The sequence below is a fragment of the Misgurnus anguillicaudatus genome, chromosome 22, assembly GCF_027580225.2.
Source record: "Misgurnus anguillicaudatus chromosome 22, ASM2758022v2, whole genome shotgun sequence".
NCBI classification, from domain to species: Eukaryota; Metazoa; Chordata; class Actinopteri; order Cypriniformes; family Cobitidae; genus Misgurnus; species Misgurnus anguillicaudatus.
The window spans coordinates 12,131,859-12,156,047 of NC_073358.2; the positions used below are offsets into that span (position 1 = coordinate 12,131,859).

General features: G+C 37.3%; 1 protein-coding gene across 5 annotated transcripts; it reads left to right on the top strand.

The window, feature by feature from the left end:
• Positions 1–1,023: 1,023 nt before the first annotated feature.
• srek1 (splicing regulatory glutamine/lysine-rich protein 1) lies at positions 1,024–23,482 on the top strand. Of its 5 annotated transcripts, XM_055200969.2 has the most exons (14): positions 1,831–1,965; positions 5,509–5,895; positions 6,824–6,913; positions 7,087–7,214; positions 7,724–7,836; positions 9,211–9,375; positions 11,038–11,216; positions 12,509–12,639; positions 12,727–12,820; positions 13,028–13,138; positions 13,240–13,365; positions 14,155–14,223; positions 14,323–14,437; positions 22,140–23,482. In XM_055200969.2, the coding sequence occupies exons 4-14, from the start codon at positions 7,184–7,186 to the stop codon at positions 22,290–22,292; spliced, it is 1,287 nt and encodes a 428-aa protein (XP_055056944.1). In that variant the 5' UTR covers positions 1,831–1,965; positions 5,509–5,895; positions 6,824–6,913; positions 7,087–7,183; the 3' UTR covers positions 22,293–23,482. The 5 variants fall into 5 exon arrangements, with proteins under 5 accessions (XP_055056942.1, XP_055056944.1, XP_073717068.1 ...); XM_073860967.1 differs by having other exon boundaries at positions 5,509–6,913; XM_055200968.2 differs by lacking the exon at positions 6,824–6,913.
• Positions 23,483–24,189: the final 707 nt, after the last annotated feature.

Consider the following 24,189-nt stretch of genomic DNA (forward strand, 5'->3'; position numbering starts at 1 on the left):
AAATTCATGTAGTATTTTAATTTTAATAAAAACCAGGGGACCCCGAATTTGCTTTACAGGGGTCCCTTAAAGCAACATCAAAGAGTTTTTTTACCTTAAAATAACGTTTCCAAAAAAGTTTCAGTGGTTCATCCACTCAAAACAGGGTGAATGGCAGTTTCACATTCGCTTTGCAGCACTTTATCGGCCAAAACCGCACTAAAGAAGTTTCCACTACAAAAACTTGCTTTACGGCAGACCTACAATATTTACGACAGTGGTAATGAACAATTACGCTTCTAACCTGTAGGGGGAGCAAAGAGCAATAAGTCTTTAGTGTTGCTTTAATGCATATAGGGGGTCCGGGACCACTCCAGCCCCCCCCCCCATTCAAACACTGACTTTATCCCACATAAAAGTATACTTAATCCCACATTGTAATTCAATGCCACACTGTTCACAATTCATAATATCAGAATGCACCTTATAACCTCAACTGTGTGCTTTTGCACTACACCCACTTTATCGTGCACTGCACAGTAGGCTAATGGTCCCGTCTCTTTTGATACTTCTATATTTTTTTTAATAACAGAATATTTCCTTATTTATTGTTTTGCAGTTGTAGTACTTAGTTTCATTGTTATACAACAGAAAGCAAAGATAAATTCCTACTTGTAAACCCACAGTACTTAAAAGTGATTATGTTTCTTTATTTTTGTCACATATAAAATAGATAAAATAAAAGATAAAATAAACTGTAAACTTTAGAAAAATAATAAAATATATACCATAGTGTTGAACCATAGGAATTATAAGTATAGCCTATGACATTATGTATACAGTTTATGAATTCACTATATAAATAGTCCTATGGTTACCTTAACAAAGAGTAGAGATTACTTTTTATGTCTTTTTATGTCAAAAAATGTGCAAGAAAAAAATAGAAATTTGATTTAGTAATGATACAGCAGGGGTCGCTTATGGATGTCAATGACACTGATCATTTCTGCATTACACAGGTTGAGCGTCCTAATCCTCCAGGCCAACCTGTGGCGCTGTTGTCTCAGAGTGGCCGCAGCGCTCAATGCTAACCATCACAGCATGTCAGTGGCTATCTGAGCCCTAATCGCTGTATTTACAGTATTAAATATCAACCTGTGATATAAGTGGGATGCCTGGGACGAATGTGATTCAGATCACTAATCTGTCGTCGGCGGTGAGCAGCGATCAGATGAGAACTCTCTTCGGCTTTTTGGGAGACATCGATGAGCTGCGACTCTACCCGCCTGAGTGAGTCACAACAACACACGCATAATACATTCATACCGCACAAATACACGCCACGCCAAACAGACATGTCAGACAATGATGACAACACAAACACACACTCAACCGAGCCATTTACAGTGATGTCATTCCACCATTAGCAACACAACACACCCCTGGACCCTTTACAGGGATGTCAGCACACCACCAGCAACACCAACTATCACATCTGAGCCTTTTTAAATAATGAATGTTACAGAAAGTAGTAAGGGGGTACCGTGGTAATGAAAATATAGAATATTAATATACCATAGTATTTACGTGGCACTGCATTCTTTTTATTTTCTTTTATTGATCAACATTAGATCAGCAAATGCAGGGAGTTGCATTTTGCAACATAAAGCAACCCTCAAAATCACTTTTAGCTGCTAACATGCTAATGGGTCATCACAAAAAATATACTTTTTGTGTGGTACATCACAGAAAACACCATACATATATCCATAAATCATAGTACGGTATTTTTAACTACCATATTTCTGACTTAGCAATGCTTTTAAATAACACTTTGTTTCTTCTCTTTCAGCAATGCACCTCTTTCCTTTTCATCCAAAGTGTGTTACATAAAGTACCGAGAGCCTTCCAGTGTTGGAGTGGCACAGCATTTAACCAACACAGTTTTTATTGACAGAGCTCTTATTGTTGTGCCATGCGCAGAAGGTTAGTATGTTTGCATGTGTGTTACATTTGTGTGCTGATCATGCAAAACACTGGGTATCTGACTTCAGATCAAGCTTATGAGAAGGAGCAAACCATGATGTGTTTGTGTTCTAGATGTAAGTGATAATCGTGCAGTGTGCACGTTTGAGCGCGATCAGCTGTGTGTACATTTTGTTGTGTTTAGAAGAGATGAGTGATGTTTCAACACCTCTGGTTTATCAGTTGAGCTGAAGGATGTGGAAATGATGGAGGTGATTACGATCATACTCTTATATAGCAGAATCAGTGAACGACTCTGTGAATGTGCTTTCAGTGTTTTTTCTCAAGGTCATTACCGGTAGTTCATAAATGGATACTGCACCTGAGCACGGCTTAAACGCAGCAAATACATTGATGTGGTTTCAAGTATTGATTCGTTAGTGTGATTAACCTGAATGTAGTTAAGCCTATTCAAAGTAAAAAGCAAGAAAGGATGCCGACGTAGCAAAAAAAATCAAGTAAACACAAAGCCTTTGCTCTTTTACGGTAAGGGAGCGGTGTGTATGAGGGACTATTTCATAAAATTTGAAAATTAAATGTATTCAATGTTAAATTTGTTGTATCAATTTAACTTTTTGTTTATTGTTTTTTATTTCCAAAAGTATTTCGCAATTGCCAAAAAATTGCTATTTGACACATGGGGCATTCAAAATATTTATTACATTATTATGTGAAAAAATATTTTAACAAAACTAATTTCCATTAAAAACATGATTAATTCATGCAATTTAAGTCCTTAGTCCCCCATACAGTGGTATGCATAATTCTATTTAGCTTCTTGGTTTTTTTTTTTTTTTTTTTAGAACAATGGTTATACTGAGAATGGATTATAAAACCTTAACCTTTTAGTTGACTTGTCACTTGACTTACTTTAGCAGTATCTGAATATGTAAAAAAATTAAGGATTTATGATTTTTTAAAATTTGTTTAATATTGAGCTTTTGCTTCAAACTTGCTTGCTTGTTAAATTTAGCTGATTTGCTTGACATGTAAACCAAGAGAGGTTTTGATTACTAAAGACATAGAAGTTTCAAGTGCTCTCAAAGGAACTGCAAGAACAGCCCATAATAACAGTTTTCTGAAAATCGTCCTGTTACACTGACAATTTCCATAAATAGGGTGCAGATTGGTTGCTTGTTTGGAAACAACAACGTACACATGTAACTTTCATCTGAATGAGAGCTACAGCATCATGTATGAGCTGTATTGGGTATATTTACTATATAAAAAAAAAAACTTGACATGAGTTGCTAGTTAAAAGTTAGCTAGTTTTACAAACAAATATATAGTGTCTGTCCAACCAAAAGTTTTCTTGGTAACACTTTACTATAAGGTTGTATTTGTTAACATTTAATAATTTAATCTTTGTTAATGGTAGTCAACTAAACAACTTTTGATTTTAAAAATGTATTAGTAAATGGTGAAGTAAACATGAACTAAGATGAATAAATGCTGTATAGGTCTTGTTTATTGTTAGCTAATGCATTAACTAATGTACAACCTTATTGTATAGTGTAACTTTATAATCAACTAAAGTTACCAAAGCATATTTATTTTTTTGTTGGATGGGCTAGATGAATTAGTAATTTCTTATTTACATATAGTCTAGCTTTCATGTTAATCCTTTGGAATCTTCTCTATTTAAATAGATAGTTAAAAAAATAAAATTCTGTATTTGCTTACTGTCAAGCAATGAGTTTTTATTTTAATAACCAAACAGATCTGGGGCACCGTTCACATCTGTTTGCATACAACCATATCTTCATTTATGTTCAGCAGAACAAAAAATGTATACAGGTTTGGAACAACTTAAGGGTGAGTAAATTATGACAGAATTTAAATTTTTGGTGAAGTAGCCCTTTATGAGAGACCAAAATATTGGTCAAGTACCTGTTAAAAACAGTTTGTGTTGAATACACTTTTATTAACAACACTGCTTCATAATCCCTGAACACACAAACCTTAACCATGGTGCCAATTATCAAACATTATTCAATGCAAAACAACTCTGAATACAATTGATAACTTACAGAGACATAAACAACAACAGAATGAAAGCCAGCAAACACTAAATAATTTAAAATGTAAAAAAATATTTTATTATTAATGTTTAATATTGTTAATTAACTTAACAATTTGCAATGCATTCTGGGAACTTTACAATTCTTAATAAATAAAAATAAAATAGGTTTGGCATGTTGGGAGAACTTTTTGACAATTCCAATCAACAAAAAATCTTTGTTTGCAACATTTTTAGGGCTAGTATAATTCATTGTGAATGTGCACAAAATAAAATATTGACTTTATTCAGTTTGTGTCATTACTCTTGTTGGGAGAACATTTTGCAAGTTGGATGTTTTACAGTGCTGTAGAGCAGATATTTTAATAAACTATTTATTAAACTATCAAATCCATTTATTTGCATCCCACAAAATTAAACTCTTGAAGGGATGGTTCGCTTTGGAATGGGGGTTCTGTCGTCGTTTGCTCATCCTCATGTTGTTCTGGACATGTGTGGATTTCTTTTTTCTGATGAACACAAAAAAAGGATGTTTTGATGGATGGTGGAGAGCACACAGCGGTGGGTGGCCATTGACTTCCATAGTAGGAATAAAAAAATATGATGGAATTTAATGTATACCGTCAACTGTGTGCTTACCATCATTTATCAAAATATTTTCTTAGTCATTTATCACAATACTTCCAAAATATTTTTTCCTACTATGGAAGTCAATGGTCGCTTCCTGCTGTGTGTTTACCATCATTTCTCAAAATATCTTCTTGTGTGTTCATCAGAAAAAAGAAATTCATACAGGTTTAGAACAACATGAGGATGAGTGAGCGATGACAGAATTTTCATTTTGAAGTAAACTATCCCTTTAAAAATAAAGGTGTTTTTTTTCCACAGTGATGCTGTAGACCGGGGTGCCCGGCCCTGCTGCTGGGGGGCTGCCGTCCTGCAGACTTCGGTTCCAGCCCAGCTCCAACACACCTGTCTGTAATTATCAAGCAACCCTGAACACCTTGATTAGCTGCTTCAGCTGTGTTTGATTGGGGTTGGGGCTGGGGTCGGCAGGGCGGTGGCCCTCCGGGGGCGGGGTTGGGCACCCCTGCTATATACTGTACGAATCATTTTTGGGTCCTCAAAAAAAAAAAAAAACTAGTGTTTGTTTCCTTTTAAGTCCTATTTTGCACCCTTTTTATGGAAAGCGTTTATGAACTAAGCATTGTAAATGTATGAAATCTACAAACTGTGAGGTTATAGGGTGAGGTCTTGGCAAGTTTACAGGGCAACAACTGGCTAACCATTTGTTTCTCTCTTCCTCTTTTTCTTGATTTTCTTTTTGGTCTGTAAACATCCGCATTTATGCAAAACATGGTATCTAAGAGAGGTTCCCTCTTGCCTGAAATGCTTGTCCTCGTGACTTGGTTCTGGATGGCTTACTACGTTGATTAATTTGGTTTTTGTATGTTTTTTCTGTGTTGATTATGTGTGCATATCAGATCACTAGACTGGCCAAGGCGTTACACTACTACACTAGCCTGACTCAAGGCTTTGTTTTCCAAGCCAGTATACCCGCCGGGGTCCACGCTGCCTTCAAGGGGGGAGTGTGACCAGGAACCTAGCCGCTGAACCTTCCGAGATGGACACCTTGTCTCTTTATTTTATTTTTATTTTTTTTTCATTTTGTTTATTTTTATTTTTTTATTTCTCTCACATGCTGTCCCTTTTTGCCTCTTAGAAACGTTGCATATTCATTGTGTTGTTTTTCTTTTTTTGTTTTTCTGTCCCCTTGTCCCTCGTTCCCCAACCCCACAGTTGCTCCTTTGCCTGTCTTTGAAAGCTGTCCAGGTTGACTTGGCGCCCAGTATTGGAGGAAAGTGTGAACGGTACAAGGGCAGCTGTTGCTGATGTCTATGCATTAAGATCACCTCCTCTATCTCTCTCTTTCTCTCGCACTCAGGCTTTTACTCTGACCCTAAAGATCTTGGAGAACAACTGTTAATTTTTTTTAAAGGGAACCACTGTATAATACAGCCACACAGTGACTTGCAAAAGTAGTCCGACCCATTGAGAGTTTACTCATTTTACTGAATTACAAACCCATACATAGATTTTCTTGTTTTCTGTGATTTGCTTTTCAAAGCTGTAAAAGCAAAATTTTGTCAAACTAATTTTTGTTAAAAAAAATTGACATTTTAGTCTCCTTCATTGAAATATTTTGCTGAGCCACCTTTAAACTTCTAACTTATGCTGCGTGCACCTTGCTAGTGACTGTCGCTGTGTTTAGCCCGTATCTTTCAATGAGGTTGTTTGGAGGCATTCCTAAATCTGTACAGTTATAAACAAACGAGTAACTGTCCTCTCAGTATCTGACGGAGGATAGGTGACATGAACTCCACTACTTCACTCCCATTGGTAGTTGCTCCCAAAAGTTGCACATCATTTACAAAAAGTTTAACTTTTTTAGCTTTGTCATGTAGCTGGACACGCCCACTTCCTGTCAAAGTGTGCATGCAGCTTTACATTCTGTTGGAAGTCTTACTGGCTTTTCAATTGTTATTGACTTCAATGGCATCATGTCGTGCAGCAGTTTCACATCTACTGTAGACAGGCAAGGCAAAATTGTCAGTCAAAATGATGAAATTTACTTTTTCAGTTTTTTTAAACAATATCTATGTAGGATCTGTAATTCAGTAAGATGACAGATTTGCTGAAGTGTGAATGTTTTCTTAACCGTAGCTAAATTTACTGTAATCGATGAAGTATTATAAAAATAGCACACACCTTTAAACGTTTTTTTTTTTCGTTAAATAGTTTTGGGACTCAACCTCAATGGGTTTTCTCGCCCATTTTAAAGCACAGACCTACCACAAATCTGTTAACTTGATGAGCAATATACCTAATGTAAGCACAGAGCATGCAAAGATATTTGGCAGAAACGTTCATTTGAAAAATTGCAATTTGTTGTTAACTTATCTCTAAGCAAAACATTTTAGTGGTGACAATTTGTGGTGGGATTTCTCAAAGACACTTAAAATGTTCTTGTTTTCTGTATCTGATGTTCTGTGTGCTATTAGTGATGCGGCCAACATGAACGGTTGTCTTGTGTTGCACACCCTTACCAACACTGCGAAACGATCGCCCCAGGGAGAAAGCGTCCATGCTTGATATCGTATGGTTCATGACCAATATGTTTCCAGTACAGGTGACCCATACCACAAAGTGTTAAATCATTCTCTACATGTTCTGTTCTGATCTTTTGTTTTTTAAAGAGGAGAGGACAAGTGTTCTTTTCTTTGTTTTTGTGCAAGAGTCATCCTGTTTACAGTTTGCACTGTGTTGATTTTCAGTTTAGTTTATTTATTTTGTAATGACAATGTACATTGTTCCAAAGCAGCATTACTGAAAATAGAATAAATGGAAAAGAATATAGAAAAAGACTTAGAACCTCCAGGCAACGGTGTCCAAACAACTCTCTAAGATGTTTAAGACTATGAGAAAGGTTACTGAAGGTTCCTTCAGAAGACTGATAGTAAAAAAGAAGTTACCTAAGCTAGTTCAGATTGTTTGTGAAGTTGATGGTCAGGGATGGAGTTGAAGTTAGAGAGTGATAAGCTGTTGAAGGGCTCTCCTTTGATTCTTGGGTGCAGTCCTGGAAAAGCAGCATGAGATGTCTCCATTGACTTCTCTAATGCTTGTGCTCTTGTTCCGCAGGAAAAATCCCAGAGGAGGCAAAGGCCCTCTCGCTTTTGGCCCCTGCTACGCCTGTTGCTAGCCTGATAAGCGGAGGAGGACTTCTGCCCATTCCCAGCCCTGCTACGCTAAATGTAAAATATGTGATTACACACAAACAGTCTGCAATCGTTAATATCAATAGTGGCTTAATTCTCAACTTCTCAAGAATTACCTTTTTTTTTAACTGCTTGTACCTTGTAGTTTCATAGAACTTCAGGTTAATAATGTAATCGCAAGCTGACCTTATACATTCATAAATAAATGCATGCAAATATTTTAGTTAGCAGAAATACAAAACTCACCTCAATATGCTTCTTCCTATTTATTGTTGAATATACCCTAATATTTTGACTGGTTTGGGCAAGCAAAGCTGACACGACATAATGTAATCACATATTGTAATAAGGGATGTCCCGATCACATTGTTTGTGCTTCCGATTCACAAAAAAAAAAATGTATTAAAGTTTTATTAAAATCAACCCATTGTATGCTTATAAGCTCTGCAATGCATTAAGAACAAAGTTTTAGCATGAATCAAATGCTGTTCTCTTCAATTTTATGTGTTTTTTATAATTAAACAAACACAATTATACTTTATTTATTTATTTGGTTGCACTATATTCAGACAGAGGGACCCAAAAAGTGCACCCTTTTTTTGCATGGACAGAGATGCCAGAGTAAACACGCTTTCCTTTTACGAAAAATAAACCTTTTTTTTTGTGGTAATAGTGTAGTAACCGTGGTTTTTGGTGTATTAATTACTATTAGCAAAACCATGGTTTTACTATAACTATGGTTTTTGAATACCATCATTTCAAAACCCTGGTTATTTAGTGGTAACCATGATTTTTGGTTTTAATTGTAGTAAAATCATGGTTAATTTCCGTAAGGGTTCCATGTTTGGGTGTTTTTAGGGTATCAGTTAGGCACTAGACAGCGCTTTATACTGCCTTGTGAAATGTGCGCATTGCAGACATTACAAGCGGGACAGCCATTATTGTAATACTTCATCTCAAAAACTTCTTTTAGGTGCGGCCATGGGTATTCAGGAATGAATTCTGGAAGCATCCATCAAACTTTTCCCCTCAACCTCCTCAATGATTTAAATAAAGTTTGGTGGTAACTGGTGTCGAGAGCAGAGGAAGTTTAGGCTTGTTTGTCTTCATGCGGCACTGCACAGACTGATCAGCGCATAACATCGCGTATGACCTCTGCTATCTGCTCTTGCAGTATTTTAATGTCATGCACCGATCGGTCTGCTCAGCACTTTAAAAAGTTGCACCCACCTTTTGCCATGTGTGATTTGATGTGACTGAAGATTATTCTTTTTCATTTAATGATTGACAGGAGAAAAGTAAACTGTCCTGTGTATTGCGTGTAGAATCGAAAAATCAGAAAATTATTTAAAAATCCAGTACTTCCTAACAAGTTGTCACAACATAAATCTTTCATTTGTTTTGTGTCAGCGTGGTCTTCCTTTGGTTAATCTGGGAGTCATAAAGTCTAGTTTGGATACATCTGTGGCGGCTTTAAGCGGAGTCACGTCACAGCCTCCACTTATGGGCAATGTTGATCCCTCGAAAATCGATGAGATCAGGAGGACCGTCTATGTCGGCAACTTGAATTCACAGGTATGTGAAAGTGAATGCAATATTTTGTCATATGCCGAATGGTCTTTGGAGATCCACATTTGGAAGTAGTAGTTGTTGTTGTTTCTATTAAGTCACTCTGGTGTCTTACATTATAATGTATAAAACTTTATTTCATGATGTCATCCATTAACATGATTTGTGAGTCCCATTTGGATTGATTTACATTAACATTGGAGGTAAAACACAAAGTCATCAAGCTACGCATTTGCTGTTGTTTTACAATTTATAACAGTAAAAATTCAATTACACAGTCTGCCTTTAACTGCAAATTATATTAAATATTGCTGCAAGCAGTGATGACAGACTCTCATACCACAGCTCCATCTAAAGCTCCACAATAATGACAAAAATCAATTGTTGATTATTCCCTTTGAATTATCAATTGATTATTAATGTTGATTATTAGATTTTACATTAAAGTATAGATCTCTGTGAAATATTAACACCCAGAACGAAACAAAGCATGCTCCTGAAATACCTGGAAACTTTTCTTGGCATCATGATGACCAAGTTTGGTGATACTCCCACAAGTTTTGGTGAAGTATTTAAAAGTTCACAACATGCTCTTTTTTTGCTAAATCACTAATGGCCGACTTCCTGTTGGGCAGAGTTAATGGATGCCAATTCAAAAGTTGTTTAAAGGACAAGTTCGGTATTTTACACTTAAAGGGCAAGTTCGGTATTTTACACTTAAAGCCCTGTTTTCAGATTGTTTATGGTGAAATAGAACGGTTTTGACTGAAATTTCGACATATGCGGCTGCCCTGAGAATTTTCGCGTGTTTGTTTCTCACCTCATACCTCTACAATGGGTTTAATGGTGCACTGGAACAATCCTTCCTAAAATGCATTAAACTTTCGTTTACAAAGACGTGAAACTCACAGAGTGGTCAGTGGTGTTCACTGATATGCTCACACAAAAATCGCTCCAAAAGATGCTTTTCAACAGATGTTTTACCATTCGTTGAAAACTTGTGGACCTATTTTTCCAAACGCCTCACACCCGTACATTCTCTCCCGTTGAGAGCTTGAATAATAGACACTCCAGCCCAGTTGGTGGCGATAATCCGCCTTTGCCAATTGCAAGAATAGAAACAATGTTCCCGGCGCGGAGTAATACCGTACCTCACAGCACATCTAATACAAGTCAATGGAGTTGGACAGAAACTACGATAAAACCTGTTGGAAAGCATTTTTTGCAACGATTTTTGTGTAAGAATATCAGTGAACACCCCTGACCACTCGGTGAGTTTCATGTCTTTGTAAACAAAAGTTTAATGCATTTTTGAAAGGATTGTTCCTGTGCACCTATACAGCCATTGTAGAGGTGGGAGGTGATACAATTAACACCCGAAAATTCTCGGGCCAGCATCATATGTACAAATTTCAGTCAAAATCGTTCTATTTCATCATAAACAATCTGAAAACAGGGCTTTAAGTGTAAAATACCGAACTTGTCCTTTAAGTTGATGAGAACAGTACATGTACCAACTTATATATTGTCATATATGTTAAGGGCCCCAAAATTATAATAAGTCCTTAAAAACAAGGCTTCGCATGGTGCTCTGCCCTAATAATAATTATATTTATATTATTTTTTTAACTTTCTTACCTTTTTTGTTATTGTTTTGTCTTTTTAAAGACCACCACGGCCGAACAGCTACTGGAGTTCTTCAAGCAGGTTGGAGATGTGAAGTTTGTGAGGATGGCTGGGGATGAAACTCAGCCTACACGCTTCGCCTTCGTGGAATTTGCTGATCAGGACTCAGTGACACGAGCACTTACCTTTAACGGCGTCATGTTCGGAGACAGACCGCTAAAGTATGTGCCATTCTAAACTTTTATCAGGGCTCCCACGGGTCCTTGAAATCCTTGAAAGTTTGTGAATCTGGGGGGGGGGGTTCAAGGCCCTGGGAAGTTTTTGAAAATATACATACATAGAGACAGGTCATTGAAAGTGCTTGAATCTATTTTATGCAAGAAGTTTTCTGGAAAAAAATCCATATTATTCCCTGTCTAGTGTAGGATAATATCATACAAATTCTAGACTTTTTAAGCAAACGTGCTAAACTGTTCACTTTAAATGCTTATATCTTCTGTATGCGAATGTTGATTCATACCAAAAAGCTTTTTTACATAGTTGTGTTTGACATATGAAAACGTCTCTGGTTACGTATGTAACTGTTGTTCCCTGAGAAGGGAACGAGACGCTGCGTCTCCCTTGCCATACTTCCTGCATCTCTGTAACGCCATTTTTGACACTATTTCAGATAGCGATTTACTTCCTGGCTCCCGCATCACCCTGTCTTTGTCGTTAAGCCTCACCATTGGTTGAATTTGATATACAAATTCAGACGCACTTACCCCTGGAGCCGTCCCCAAAGTGTCACTGCAGTGACGCAGCGCGAGTTTCCTCGAAAGGGAACTTTTAACAATGTATCTTAAAAGGTAACATGATGTAACCTTGCTTTCACTTGAAATGTGTCGCCACATTTAGTTCTTGAATTTGAGGGTATTGCACCTAGAAAGTCATTGAAAGGTCCTTAAATTTTAAGTTAACTAAGGTGTGAGAACCCTGTTCATACCAAAATGCTTTTTTACATAGTTGTGTTTGACACATGAAAACCTCTCGGGTTACGTATGTAACTGTTGTTCCCTGAGAATGGAACGAGATGCTGAGCCTCCCCTGCCATGCTTCCTGCATCTCTGTAACGCCGTCTTTGGCAATATTTCAGATAGTGATATACTTCCTGGCTCCCACATCACCCTGTCTTTGTCGTTAAGCCATTGGTTGAATTTGATATACACATTCAGACGCACTGTCGCAGTGCGACACAGACGCAGTGTTAATGCAGTGAAGAAGCGCGAGTTCCCTTAAAAGGGAACTGTAACAATGTATCTTACAAGGTAACACGATGTGACCTTGCTATCACTTGAATTGTGTCCCCACATTTAGTCCTTAAATTTGAGGGTATGCACCTGGAAAGTCCTTGAAAGGTCCTTGAATTTGAAGTTAACCAAGATGTGGGAACTCTGTTTTATACATACCCAACCAGTGTGCTCTTGATATTTTTAACAATAATAATTGATCAACATAATGTCACCATTTTTAGGATTAACCACTCCAATAATGCCATAGTAAAGCCTCCAGAGCTCACACCACAGGCTGCAGCCAAAGAACTGGAGGACGTTATGAAAAAGGTCAGAGAGGCTCAGTCAACCATTGCTGCTGCTATTGATCCAGGTTTGTCCTCAGTCATTCACATACTCGCATACAAGAATCATTAATTGTTGTTCCCTTGTAAATTTTGAGAATTCTTGTGGATTGTAGCCGACAAGATTCGGTCGCCTAGTAGATCCAGGCGTTTCAAAAGGTCCAGATCTCGGTCTCACTCACGAAGGAAGCGATCCAGATCCAGGCACAGGTATATTACACATGAGCAATTTTTTGAGATATAACGTTTTTTGGCATAGTCATAGTTGGAACTGTTACACATATTATAAAAGTAATTGTATTAAAATTAATAACCTGACATTTTTTTATATTTATATGATTAGACACAATTTCAAACAATTTTATGTAGTGCTTTAGCAATGGCAACAATGACCGATTTGAAAAATGGTTTCTCAAGGGGTCGTCCATCTCAGAGGCCAAGGCAGAGGCTAAATGATTTACGTGGGTCCCATAGAAGACACTCGCGATCCCGAGACAAAAAACACAGCCGGAGTCGATCTCACTCCAGGTAAACCCCCATCAGCATGCTTGCCTTTATTTTGCTGGGGGAAAAACAACTTTAATTATAGCAAAAAAGACATTTAAGCTCACTGCCTCTTCTTAACACAGGGACCGGAAGAAGGAAGGAAAGGTTCGGAAAGAAGGTGACTGGGATGAAAAGAGGCAGAGGGTCAAAAAAGGAAGAACGCCTCCCAAAGGCTACAGCGGATCAAGATGCTCCCGGAGTACAAGCAGGTCAGAGGAGCACGTTGTTATTATTTACCCTGAAATAATGGTTAAAGCTGCGGTCGTCAACTCTGGAGGATTGAGCTGATTTCAAATGTTTACAATTTCATGCCCCTCCCACAATACCACCGAGCAACCTCCCTATGAGCTTGTCCTTGTGCTTGGGCACCAGTATTATTGTGAATTATTGTTATTTTAGGTTAATAATACATTTAAAATAATGTATGAAATAATACAAGTATGTAGGTATAAAAAAAAGTAAAAAAAGATAGATTAGAGCAATGCACACAACTCAGTTTTATTTTCTAATGCAGTAAAATGATCTGCATCCATCCTGGGAGGCTTTTAAATAGCATTACTGGAGTTCCCATTTATTCTCTTGGCACTTGCTCACAATTAACCCATTCAAGTCATCCATTAAAAAAAATGGTTTTTAAAAATGTAAGATGTAGGCACAATTTTACATTTATCTACAAAACTATTTGGTGGCTACTGCAGTTGAATTTTTCTTATTGGAGGTTGGGTCCAAAAAATACCTTGTGACATAAGCAGGTTCAAGCTCACCACCCCTTGTTACGATCTCACTACACACATGGTACGAGCTGAGTTCGTCCCTTCTATCTCTGTTGGGATCTGCCCACTTTTCTTGCATTTTTCAAATATTGCCAGTGGGTGGAGTCAGGGGGTTTAGTTACGCTTTAAGATCAAGTCTTCACATATTTTTATTTTTTTGTCACAGATGACAGAAAAGAAGCTCATTTTTAAATCTAAATTTTTTTATATGTTGTTATATCTCAGAGGACAGAAAAGAAGCAAATCTCAATCCAGGTCGCCGAGACGGAGGGCCAGGTCACCATCGCCAAAAAGGTTCCTATATTGTACCTCAAAATTGTGTCGGATTTCATCAAGACGTCATCAAAATGTAGACCTCTGAAAGTTTCTAATATTTTTTGTTTATTCTCCCAGAGGGAAGAAGGATAAAAAGAGAGAGAAACTGAGAGACATTAGCAGGGAAAGAAGTGAGAGCTTGGCATTCAGGAGGAAAAGCAGAGATTATGATCGCAAGGCTAAAGCATCACAGGTAAATTCAGCATGCAGTGGAAATAGACTGGGTGATTGTTTCTTGTTTTCCCACTTTGGACTTAAAAAATACATTAGGGTTAATAGAGTAGTTACATGAAAGTAAAACTGACATATGACTTCTGCCTTCAACACATCCCAGTGAGTACAAGTCATAAACACACACAGTTATCACTGCAGCGCCCGGGGAACAATTGGGGGAGATGTGCCTTACTCAAAGGAGCAGATACGTGAACATGTTTGCACACTGCTGCAAGGTAAAGAAGGATCATCCAACTAAGGTGACATGGTCATAAAGCCAAACAAAAACTTTGCTAAAATCGTTCTCATATTTGCAATGTTGCTGGTAATACTATTTAAATACATGCTTGATATACATGCAGCTTGTACTTACCGCAGTATTAACAGTAAATAATGCATAATTACAACCAACCAACCCTAAATCTACAGTGAGGAAAATAAGTATTTGAGCACCCTGCTATTTTGCAAGTTCTTCCACTTAGAAATCATGGAGGGGTCTGAAATTGTCACCGTAGGTGCATGTCCACTGTGAGAGACGTAATCTAAAAAAAATCCAGAAATCACAATGTATGATTTTTTTTAACAGTTTTTTGTATGATGCAGCTGCATATGAGTATTTAACCACCTGAGAAAGTCAATGTTAATATTTGGTACGTAGCCTTTGTTTGCAATTACAGAGGTCAAACATTTCCTGTAGTTTTTTACCACACACTGCAGGAGGGATTTTGGCCCACTCCTCCACACAAATCTTCTCTAGGTCAGTCAGGTTTCTGGCCTGTCGCTGAGAAACACAGAGTTAGAGCTCCCTCCAAATATTCTCTATTGGGTTTAGGTCTGGAGACTGGCTAAGCCACGCCAGAACCTTGATATGCTTCTTACAAAGCCACTCCTTGGTTATCCTGGCTGTGTGCTTCGGGTCATTGTCATGTTGGAAGACCCAGCCTCGACCCATCTTCAATGCTCTAACTAAGAGAAGGAGGTTGTTCCCACAAAATTGTGCAATACATGGCCCCAGTCATCCTCTCCTTAATACAGTGCAGTCGCCCTGTCCCATGTGCAGATAAACACCCCCAAAGCATGATGCTGCCACCCCCATGCTTTACAGTAAGGATTGTGTTCTTGGGATGGTGCTCATTATTATTTTTCTTCCTCCAAACACGTTTAGTGGAATTATGACTTTATATTTTGGTCTCATCTGACCACATGACTTTCTCCCATGACTCCTCTGGATCATCCAAATGGTCATTGGCAAACTTAAGACGGGCCTGGACATGTGCTGGTTTAAGCAGGGGAACATTCCATACCATGCTTGATTTCAAACCACGACGTCTTAGTGTATTACCAACAGTAACCTTGGAAACGGTGGTCGCAGCTCTTTTCAGGTCATTGACCAGCTCCTCCCGTGTAGTTCTGGGCTGATTTCTCACCTTTCTTAGGATCATTGAGACTCCACAAGGTGAGATCTTGCATGGAGCCCTATTCCGAGGGAGATTGACAGTCATGTTTAGCTTCTTCCATTTTCTATTGATTGCTCCAACAGTGAACCTTTTTTCACCAAGCTGCTTGGCAATTTCCCCATAGCCCTTTCCAACCTTGTGGAGGTGTACAATTTTGTCTCTAGTGTCTTTGGACAGCTCTTTGGTCTTGGCCATGTTAGTAGTTGGATTCTTACTGATTGTATGGGGTGGAAATGTGTCTTTATGCAGCTAACGACCTCAAACAGGTGCATTTAATTTAGGATAATAAATGGAGTGGAGGTGGACATTTTAAAGGTAGACTAACAGGTCTTTGAGGGTCAGAATTCTATTTGATAGACAGGTGTTCAAATACTTATTTGCAGCTGTATCATACAAATAAATAGTTAAAATAATTATATATTGTGATTTCTGGATTTATTTGTTTTTTTTAGATTATGTCTCTCACAGGGACATGCAACTAAGATGACAATTTCAGACCCTTCCATGATTTCTAAGTGAGAGAACTTGCAAAATAGCAGGGTGTTCAAATACTTAATTTCCTCACTGTATACCAGTGTATACATTGTAAGTATTACACTGTAAGTATTTGTATAATAACACCGTAATAAGGACACCTTGAAATGATGTGTAACCATGTTGCTTGGTTTAATTTTACATTGCCACAAAAAAATCACAATGTTAAAATTCTAAACTGAAAATTTTGCTTTTAAGGCAGGTAAATTGACTGCAGTAGTAACCTTTGTTTAAAAGTTTGAAACTTCTGTCCCACATAATACAATCAATCAGTTAACACTATGTTAATGCAGTCATTTTCACATCTTGTGGTTTTTATGAAACTACGCAATTACCAGGTACTCCTAATCTCTGTGGGCGTGTAGATTAACGGTTAGAGTAGCGCAAGTTGTGGTTTTAGTTACAGGTTAAAAACTAGTATAACACTACTTTTAGGCTACCACTGAGTCTCGCTAGATCCATCATACTGGATCAGTGACAATTTTGCATTACACTTCAGCAATGGTGTATGAAGATATTTTTTTCTGCATGCTACATTAGTTTCATTTAGAAGATGTTTCTGCAACCCATGCACCTCAAAAAGCTCACTAGATGCTTTAAGATAAATTGCACAGCGTGCTTGGCTGTATCTCATTGTGTGCTACTTTTTCTAGATAAGAAAACAAATGTTCACATATGATCTCATTTAGCACTGATAACCATCAGCTTGAAGCCTGTTTCAACCGTAAAGCTTATGTATTTCTTTAAAAAGTGTGAAATGTGCCTTTGCAGGGTTTTTCTAGAACGCTGGGATTCCATGTGAAGGCAACAAAAATGTATTAGTCTGACAGACAATACATTTTCAACATTTCAATTGTGCACATAAATAAAAAGCCACCTCCGTCAGAAATTAGATAATGATAATAACCGAATGCCGTATGTTCATTTAATACTTTAGCTTTAAATCTGCTTAATCCCAGCTTCGTTCAGAAATACTGCTTTGTTGGCAGAATCCACTTAACGTCCATTTTTCAGCCAAGTCCTCTTCGTGCATGGAAAATGAATTGGATGAACGAAGGCACACGAAACAACAGTGTCATATTAAAGGTGCCAAAGAATGCATTGAAATAATATGTTAAATTGTTCTTTGATATTTACATAGGTATGTAACTTTATTAAGTGCAAAAATTAAACCATAAACGTTTTTGCATGTCCATTTACAACCCTAGGGTTTCTCCTTTGAATTAAATGGTCTATTTTCACCCCAGTAGCGGAGTGGCCGTCGGGACATTTCCCGGTGGGCCGGTAGTGTTTTGAGGCTGCGAGGGCCGGTCTGATAATGGATAATAGTTATACTTTGCAAGTTATATAGCAACCCCGTCTGGCGGCCTGATGTGCGGCCGCTTCTCGCTGGTCAAACTGTGCAGCCTCTTTGCTCTACACAGTAGGCTATTTAAAATGCTCAACCTGTTCGGCAGGTCCAACCACTTTTAGGATTTTAAAAAAATATAGGGGGATTATTGAACGGCCCCTCTCCAAATTGCATAGCCTGTCGGCCTTTGATGTGAAAAGCCGCGTCGCCGAATACCTGTTTATTTCAGTACATATGCGGTCGGATAGATCCATTAAGCGGAGACTATTTGATAGAAAGTGTGGATTAAGGATGTTTAAAATCTCTAGCCTGGTGGTCAGTACTTCAATGGATAAAATCAGCACATTTGCAAAGGTTTATCTCCATATGGCTATATATCATAAATAAAATTTAGAAGGGTAACTTTGCAGTATCACATTTTATAATTCCTACTATTAGATTTCTATTAGATTTCCATATTAATAGACGAGAGTATTCAACTGAAATATATAAATATCCTCACAACATTATTATTTCTCAAAACTTTGACAAAAATTATTTTCAAATGAACTGTATTCTTACAGTTATTCAAAGATGCTCACATTATTCCAGATATGATTTGAATATTAGACGAGATAATATAACGGCAATGAACGTCTCATATCCACATATAAATTAACATAACAGCATAATGAAATGAATAAAAAGACAAGGAAGCAGGATTGGCATGTAAATTGTATTATTATTAGCGGGGAAAAAAGCAATATTACTGAAATAATCTCTGAGGTAATGCGCCAAACACGTTAAAATAAATAAGCAATAACCGTGGAAAAAACATTATTAGGCTATCTCTCAAAACTTTATATGACAAAAATGATATTTAAAGGAAATATTCTTACAGTTATTCAAAGATGCACAAATTATTCCATATTACTCCGTTTATGAGCACATTCATCTCTGGTCTCGCTCTGTTATGTAATAGCTGATTGAGGTGCGCATCTCCGTCTTTCAACCAGGTATCATTTTGTATAGTTACTCGTGTAGGAAAATTAGCCATGATTTAATGATTTTATTAATATTATGAAAATGTTTTTTTTGGGCAAATTGATTACGATTTGTATCACCCTAGTTTTACTACAACATAAAAATGAAACAAATGCACTTGAGACTCACGGTAGGTTAGGGGTGGGCAATATGGGGGGAAATATTATATCACGGGTAGGGCTGGGTTTCGATTCAAATTTCAAGAATCAGTTTCGATTCTCAAGATGTTTAATCGATTATAATTATTCGATCCGATCTGATCCGAACTTTGAGATTTAGATCTTTTTTTTTTAAAGCATTTTTTTCCAGCTGTTGCACAATGACATAATTTGGTTCCATTACCTTCATTAGCCGCCTGAATCCCACGTTCTCAACAACAGAATATGGGCGCATATCTTTGCAAATGAAGCCCAGTTATTTTGACAGAGCGTGCAAAATTAGTTGGCAGTTGTAGAGTTTGTTTTCTGTGTCATCTGTTGCGGTCCGGTGGCGGGCTTGGGTATGATGTCGCATTATGTGGTTCCTGAGATTAGTAGTATTTCCACAATACTTCACCTCCATTTGGCAGGCTTTGCAAATTGCTTTGCTTTTGTCAAGCTCGTTCTCTGCATTGCTTCTGAACCCAAAATTGTGCCAGATCGCAGCTTTGGGCATTTCTGGAGCTTTCAAAACAACCGCTTGCTTACCGTTACTGACCGCCATGTTCGTTGTTTTAATGTCCTTCCACCTCGCGCGCATGCGTGAATTCATTGACACGGCAAGTTTAATTTATTTATTATTAAATCGATCCTCTGAGTTACGGATCGATCTTTAGAGATTAATATGAAAATCGATTCAGAATTGGTGAATAAATTTTTTTTTTCAACACAGCCCTAATCACGGGTTGGTTTGCGCAAAATCACGATTTCGCGATCTTTATCACGGTTCTTTTCCCATGTTGGTTTTTAAAGACTGTTTTGACATTACTGAGCCTTAATACAGCCATACCAATGCCCCCATTTAAAAATGCAGTCCTACAAGGTAACAAATATGAGCCGAAAGTGCATGGACAATACGCGTACAAAAGCACATGCGCTAGAAAATATTGAGACAGGACACTCCACTACAAACAATTACATAAAGGAAATAGACAGCATTTGCACACACACTATCGTTTTCTCTACTTTTATTTTCACTTCTTCCAAGAACAGAAAGCTGTGGAGCATTTTCGTCACCATAATGTTTGATTCATGTTCTTTGTTTTCTTCATATTTGTTCTAAACTTTGTTTGCAATGGTGGAACGGCTACTTTTCTTCAGTTATCATAAATGTTTTTGATTTTTTGAAACAGTGCTGCCCTGGTGGTCTGGTAGAGCAGTAATTTGAATAAGAAATAATTGATATTGCGTATTGTCAAACACGGCCATCCGTGCATAGCTGCGGTGATTATACTTTGAAAGGTATACCCGTCCCTTACCTTGCCTTCATGTAGCATGTGCCCTGTCGCGTACTTGATGTAGGCACGAATCACAATACAATGATGTTTCCGAAAAACTGGATCGTGGAGACATTTTAATCATTTACGATCAAATATTGTCATATCGCACACCCATACAATATGTCATTACTATGTACAGAGCTCTTATTATTCATCCATGCCTAGGTAAATACAGTTTTTTATTCTATGGCACATTTAAAGGAAAATACTACAGTTTTTCAATATTTTACTATGTTCTTACCTCAACTTGGACGAATTAATACATAACTATCTTTTTTCCGTGTGTGCATTCAATCTTTGTACAGCGCATCGTGAATGTGTTAGCATTTAGCTAGCCCCATTCATTCCTTAGGATCAAGCATGCCACACAAGCCCTGAAAAGTGAAGCCAAAACGACTCGATCGCCCCCCCAGTGACTGGTCCCAGTATAGGTCACGAACCCCGCCTCCCCATGTTATTCAATGGGACTTGAGACTCTTTTTTCTGAAGCTGGTTTCTGTCATTTACTGTAGTTTTTATCACGCTGATGTAAATTCAAATGTTTGTTTTTAAAATAAGTTTGTGTTTAGTTAGTTATTTAATGCTATAAAAACGGTGGTGTCACGTCATGATTGACAGCTGTGATATCGTGTGATATGCGCTTTCTGCGAGGACGGGGTCTTGATTTCGCGGCTTTACTTCCTGCTCACTACTGCGCAGGACTGTTCCTGAAATCGCTACTGCGCAGACTCAAGACCCAAGATGTCAGCGCCACATTGGGACACTGGCAGCTTCACTTTTCACCAATTAAAAAGAGCGAACAGCCGTTGTCCATCTTTTTTACAGTCTATGCTTAGGATCCAGGCAGGGATGAATTTAGAAGCCACATTTAGAAAGACTGTTACACAAGTAGGTATGGTGGCACAAATTAAAACGCGATTTTTTGCGCGGATAAAGATGGGAACTATGTTGTATGGTGGAAGAGCATTTAGTTTGCAGTACTTTGACCTCGGCACGCAGTAACATCATCACTCCTGAGAACCCCCCTCGCTCAAATTTCTGAAGTCATGAGTGATGATGTTGCTGTGCGGCGAGGTCAAAGTGCTCTTCCGCCATACAATATAGTTCCCATTTTTATCTGCTTAAAAAAATCACCACGTTTTATTTTTTGCCACTATACTTACTTGTGTAACTACTCATTTAACAGTCTTTAAATAGGGAAAACATGGAAGTGTTTGGTGGCTTCTAAATTCATCCATGTTTGGATCCTAAGGAATGATGGGGCTAGGCTAAATGCTAACACATTTAGTAAGCTGTACAACGATTAAGTGCACGTATTGAGAAAATATAGTTAAGAAAAACGGTGGTGTTTTCCTTTAAGTGTCACATTAAAACTTTTTAGAAGTGGTTTTTGCCACGAAAGAGTTAAACCAATGAAATGACTAAATTTCTAAAATTGACATTTGTTATTAAAAAGGCATTTTAATTACTGACTCATAATATTTTCAGCGTCATTGAAGTGAAATGACTGAACTTAAACATAAGAGTCTGATAAAAAACACTAGATGCACATAGAGGGTTTTCTTTTGAACTCCTCAATTATTACAGTAATACCTGTTTATATTTCAAATATGATTCTTCAACTGTTTTCATTTTTAATAATTCCACCCAATCTAATTGTGGGATGTAAATGTTTGAAGCAGCAGAAACTGGTGTTCGGTGCACAGAGGATATTTAGTAGTCATCTAACTTTGGCAGTGTTGCTGCTGCGTAATTCTATAAATAACCCTTCCGGCAGTGCTTTCATAAGTGTCTATTTGGGTCACGTGAAACACATTTACTGAGTCTTGTGGCCTTGCAGGTGGACAGGAGCTACGAGGAAGCAGACCATGAGTATTTCAGCGATGTTGGCTCAGGCTCCATGGCCAGTGATGAAAAATCTCCCCGAGCTCATCACAACGGCAGCTATGGGAGCACTTACGCAGACGAGGAGGATCTCTCTGCGGTTGAGTGATCAACACGTACACATAATGCTAATCCAAGAACTGTGATGTATGTTCAGTGGTTGTGTCTGCACAGCGTAGAATAGCGTGTCATACAGTAAGAGCTGTCACTCCAATGCTTTTCCCTGCGTCCATTGACCCTTGCAGAACATTGCCCGTCGCTGTGAATATGCTACCTGTCATATGATATTCATATGGATAAAAATGTAAAGTTTTGGATAGAGCTTTATTGTGGTGAGAGCTACCGCATATTGAATGGAGTGTGTTTAGGTCACATTTTAAAATTTGTTTTGCTTTCTTTTGCATGTAATGTTTACACTAAAAAATATAATTTTGTGCTATTTTGTGTTCACCCTTTTTTTTACTAATGTAAAATTTCACATTTTGTTTTAAGAAGTTTTATTTTGGAGGGAAAGTCTTAGAAATTATATTTTCCATAAATATATTGCATAAAAACTTACTAAATCTAAAAGTAGAATTGCTTATTTTGTTCTTTTTTTTACTGTGACCCAGGGTTTTTTGATATTTTGAGACTTACAGTACCAGGCTTTTTCACAGTTTTTGTACATAATGTGTAAAAAAATGCTTGTGGTGAAATGTGTAGATGCACAGTGCATGGTAAAAGTGCCTAGAGAGATTGTTTTGCAAAAAGATATTTAACAACGTTGTAAATGAAGTCAAAAAGGAATATTTATCTATCATTGTCACCTAAACAACATTATAGCAAAGCTGGTGTGAATTGCATAGTTTTATCTTTATTTTTAACAGAATTAACCAGGGACTAGAGACATACAGTAATATCTCAATACAGTACAAGTATTGTTATGTGGCACCTATTCATGTTTTAATAGTGTTTTGAGAAGCGTTTATTGATCGGTGAACACAGTATACTGTGATTATATTATTAGCGGTTACTGCTGTCCCATTCAGAATTACTACAGTTTAAAGCTTTGTGCTTCAGAATTCGTATTTATTTTTATATCGAGTCTTTAACATACAGTCCGTACAGTCGAATACTTTAGTGAGTGGATATATACTGTACAATTATACAATTGTTTAGCCGGAATAACTAATATAAAAAAGATGGAGTAGTGTTGACTGATATCGATTTGTGAGCCGTGTGATTCTGTTTTTCTGTTATACATGTATAAAACAGATTTTCCCTAATGCAAAATATACAGTAAAGACAATATACTTAAGATTTCTGCTATACTGCAGTGTGTGTGTTTTTTATAAATATATATTTTTAAATGAGCTTTAAGGTAAATCAACAACACAATAAAGCCTTTTCGCAGACCATTCTCCTCAAATCTCTATTTTACAATGATGAACAGTCTTTGTGTATGTTGTGTATTATGTACAATATGCAGTATACTTGATTTGATGTTTTCTAGTTCAATGACATTCACTTACTTCAAATACTTATTGGGCCCACTGTATGATACAGTTTAAAGGGGACATATCATGAAATTTGACTTTTGTCACATTTAAGTGCTATACTTGGGTCCCCAGTGCTTCTGTCAACAGTAACTTAGTTATGGTAAACCATTTTTTGCAAGCATGTGAAAGAATATGTCATTTATATGCCCGTATATAAGAAAAATCTTAACGCACAGAGTTGCTCCTAGTGACGAAATTCTACGAAAAATTTTAGAAATGTGTGCGTTTCCCCCTAAAATGAAAGAAAAGATCCTAGTAAAAAAAATAAGTAATTCAAAAAAGCATCTTAACCTCTAAATTCGTCATCTTAACACCCGTTTACATTACAACAATAACTATAAAAATATTGTTTTAAAAATCGTTTTATATGAAAGAGAATGGCGGAGTACAAATTACAGCTATAACAATAAAGATGCAATGAACGATATCATTGAGATCCCCACCTGATGAACGGGTAAACCAATTAAA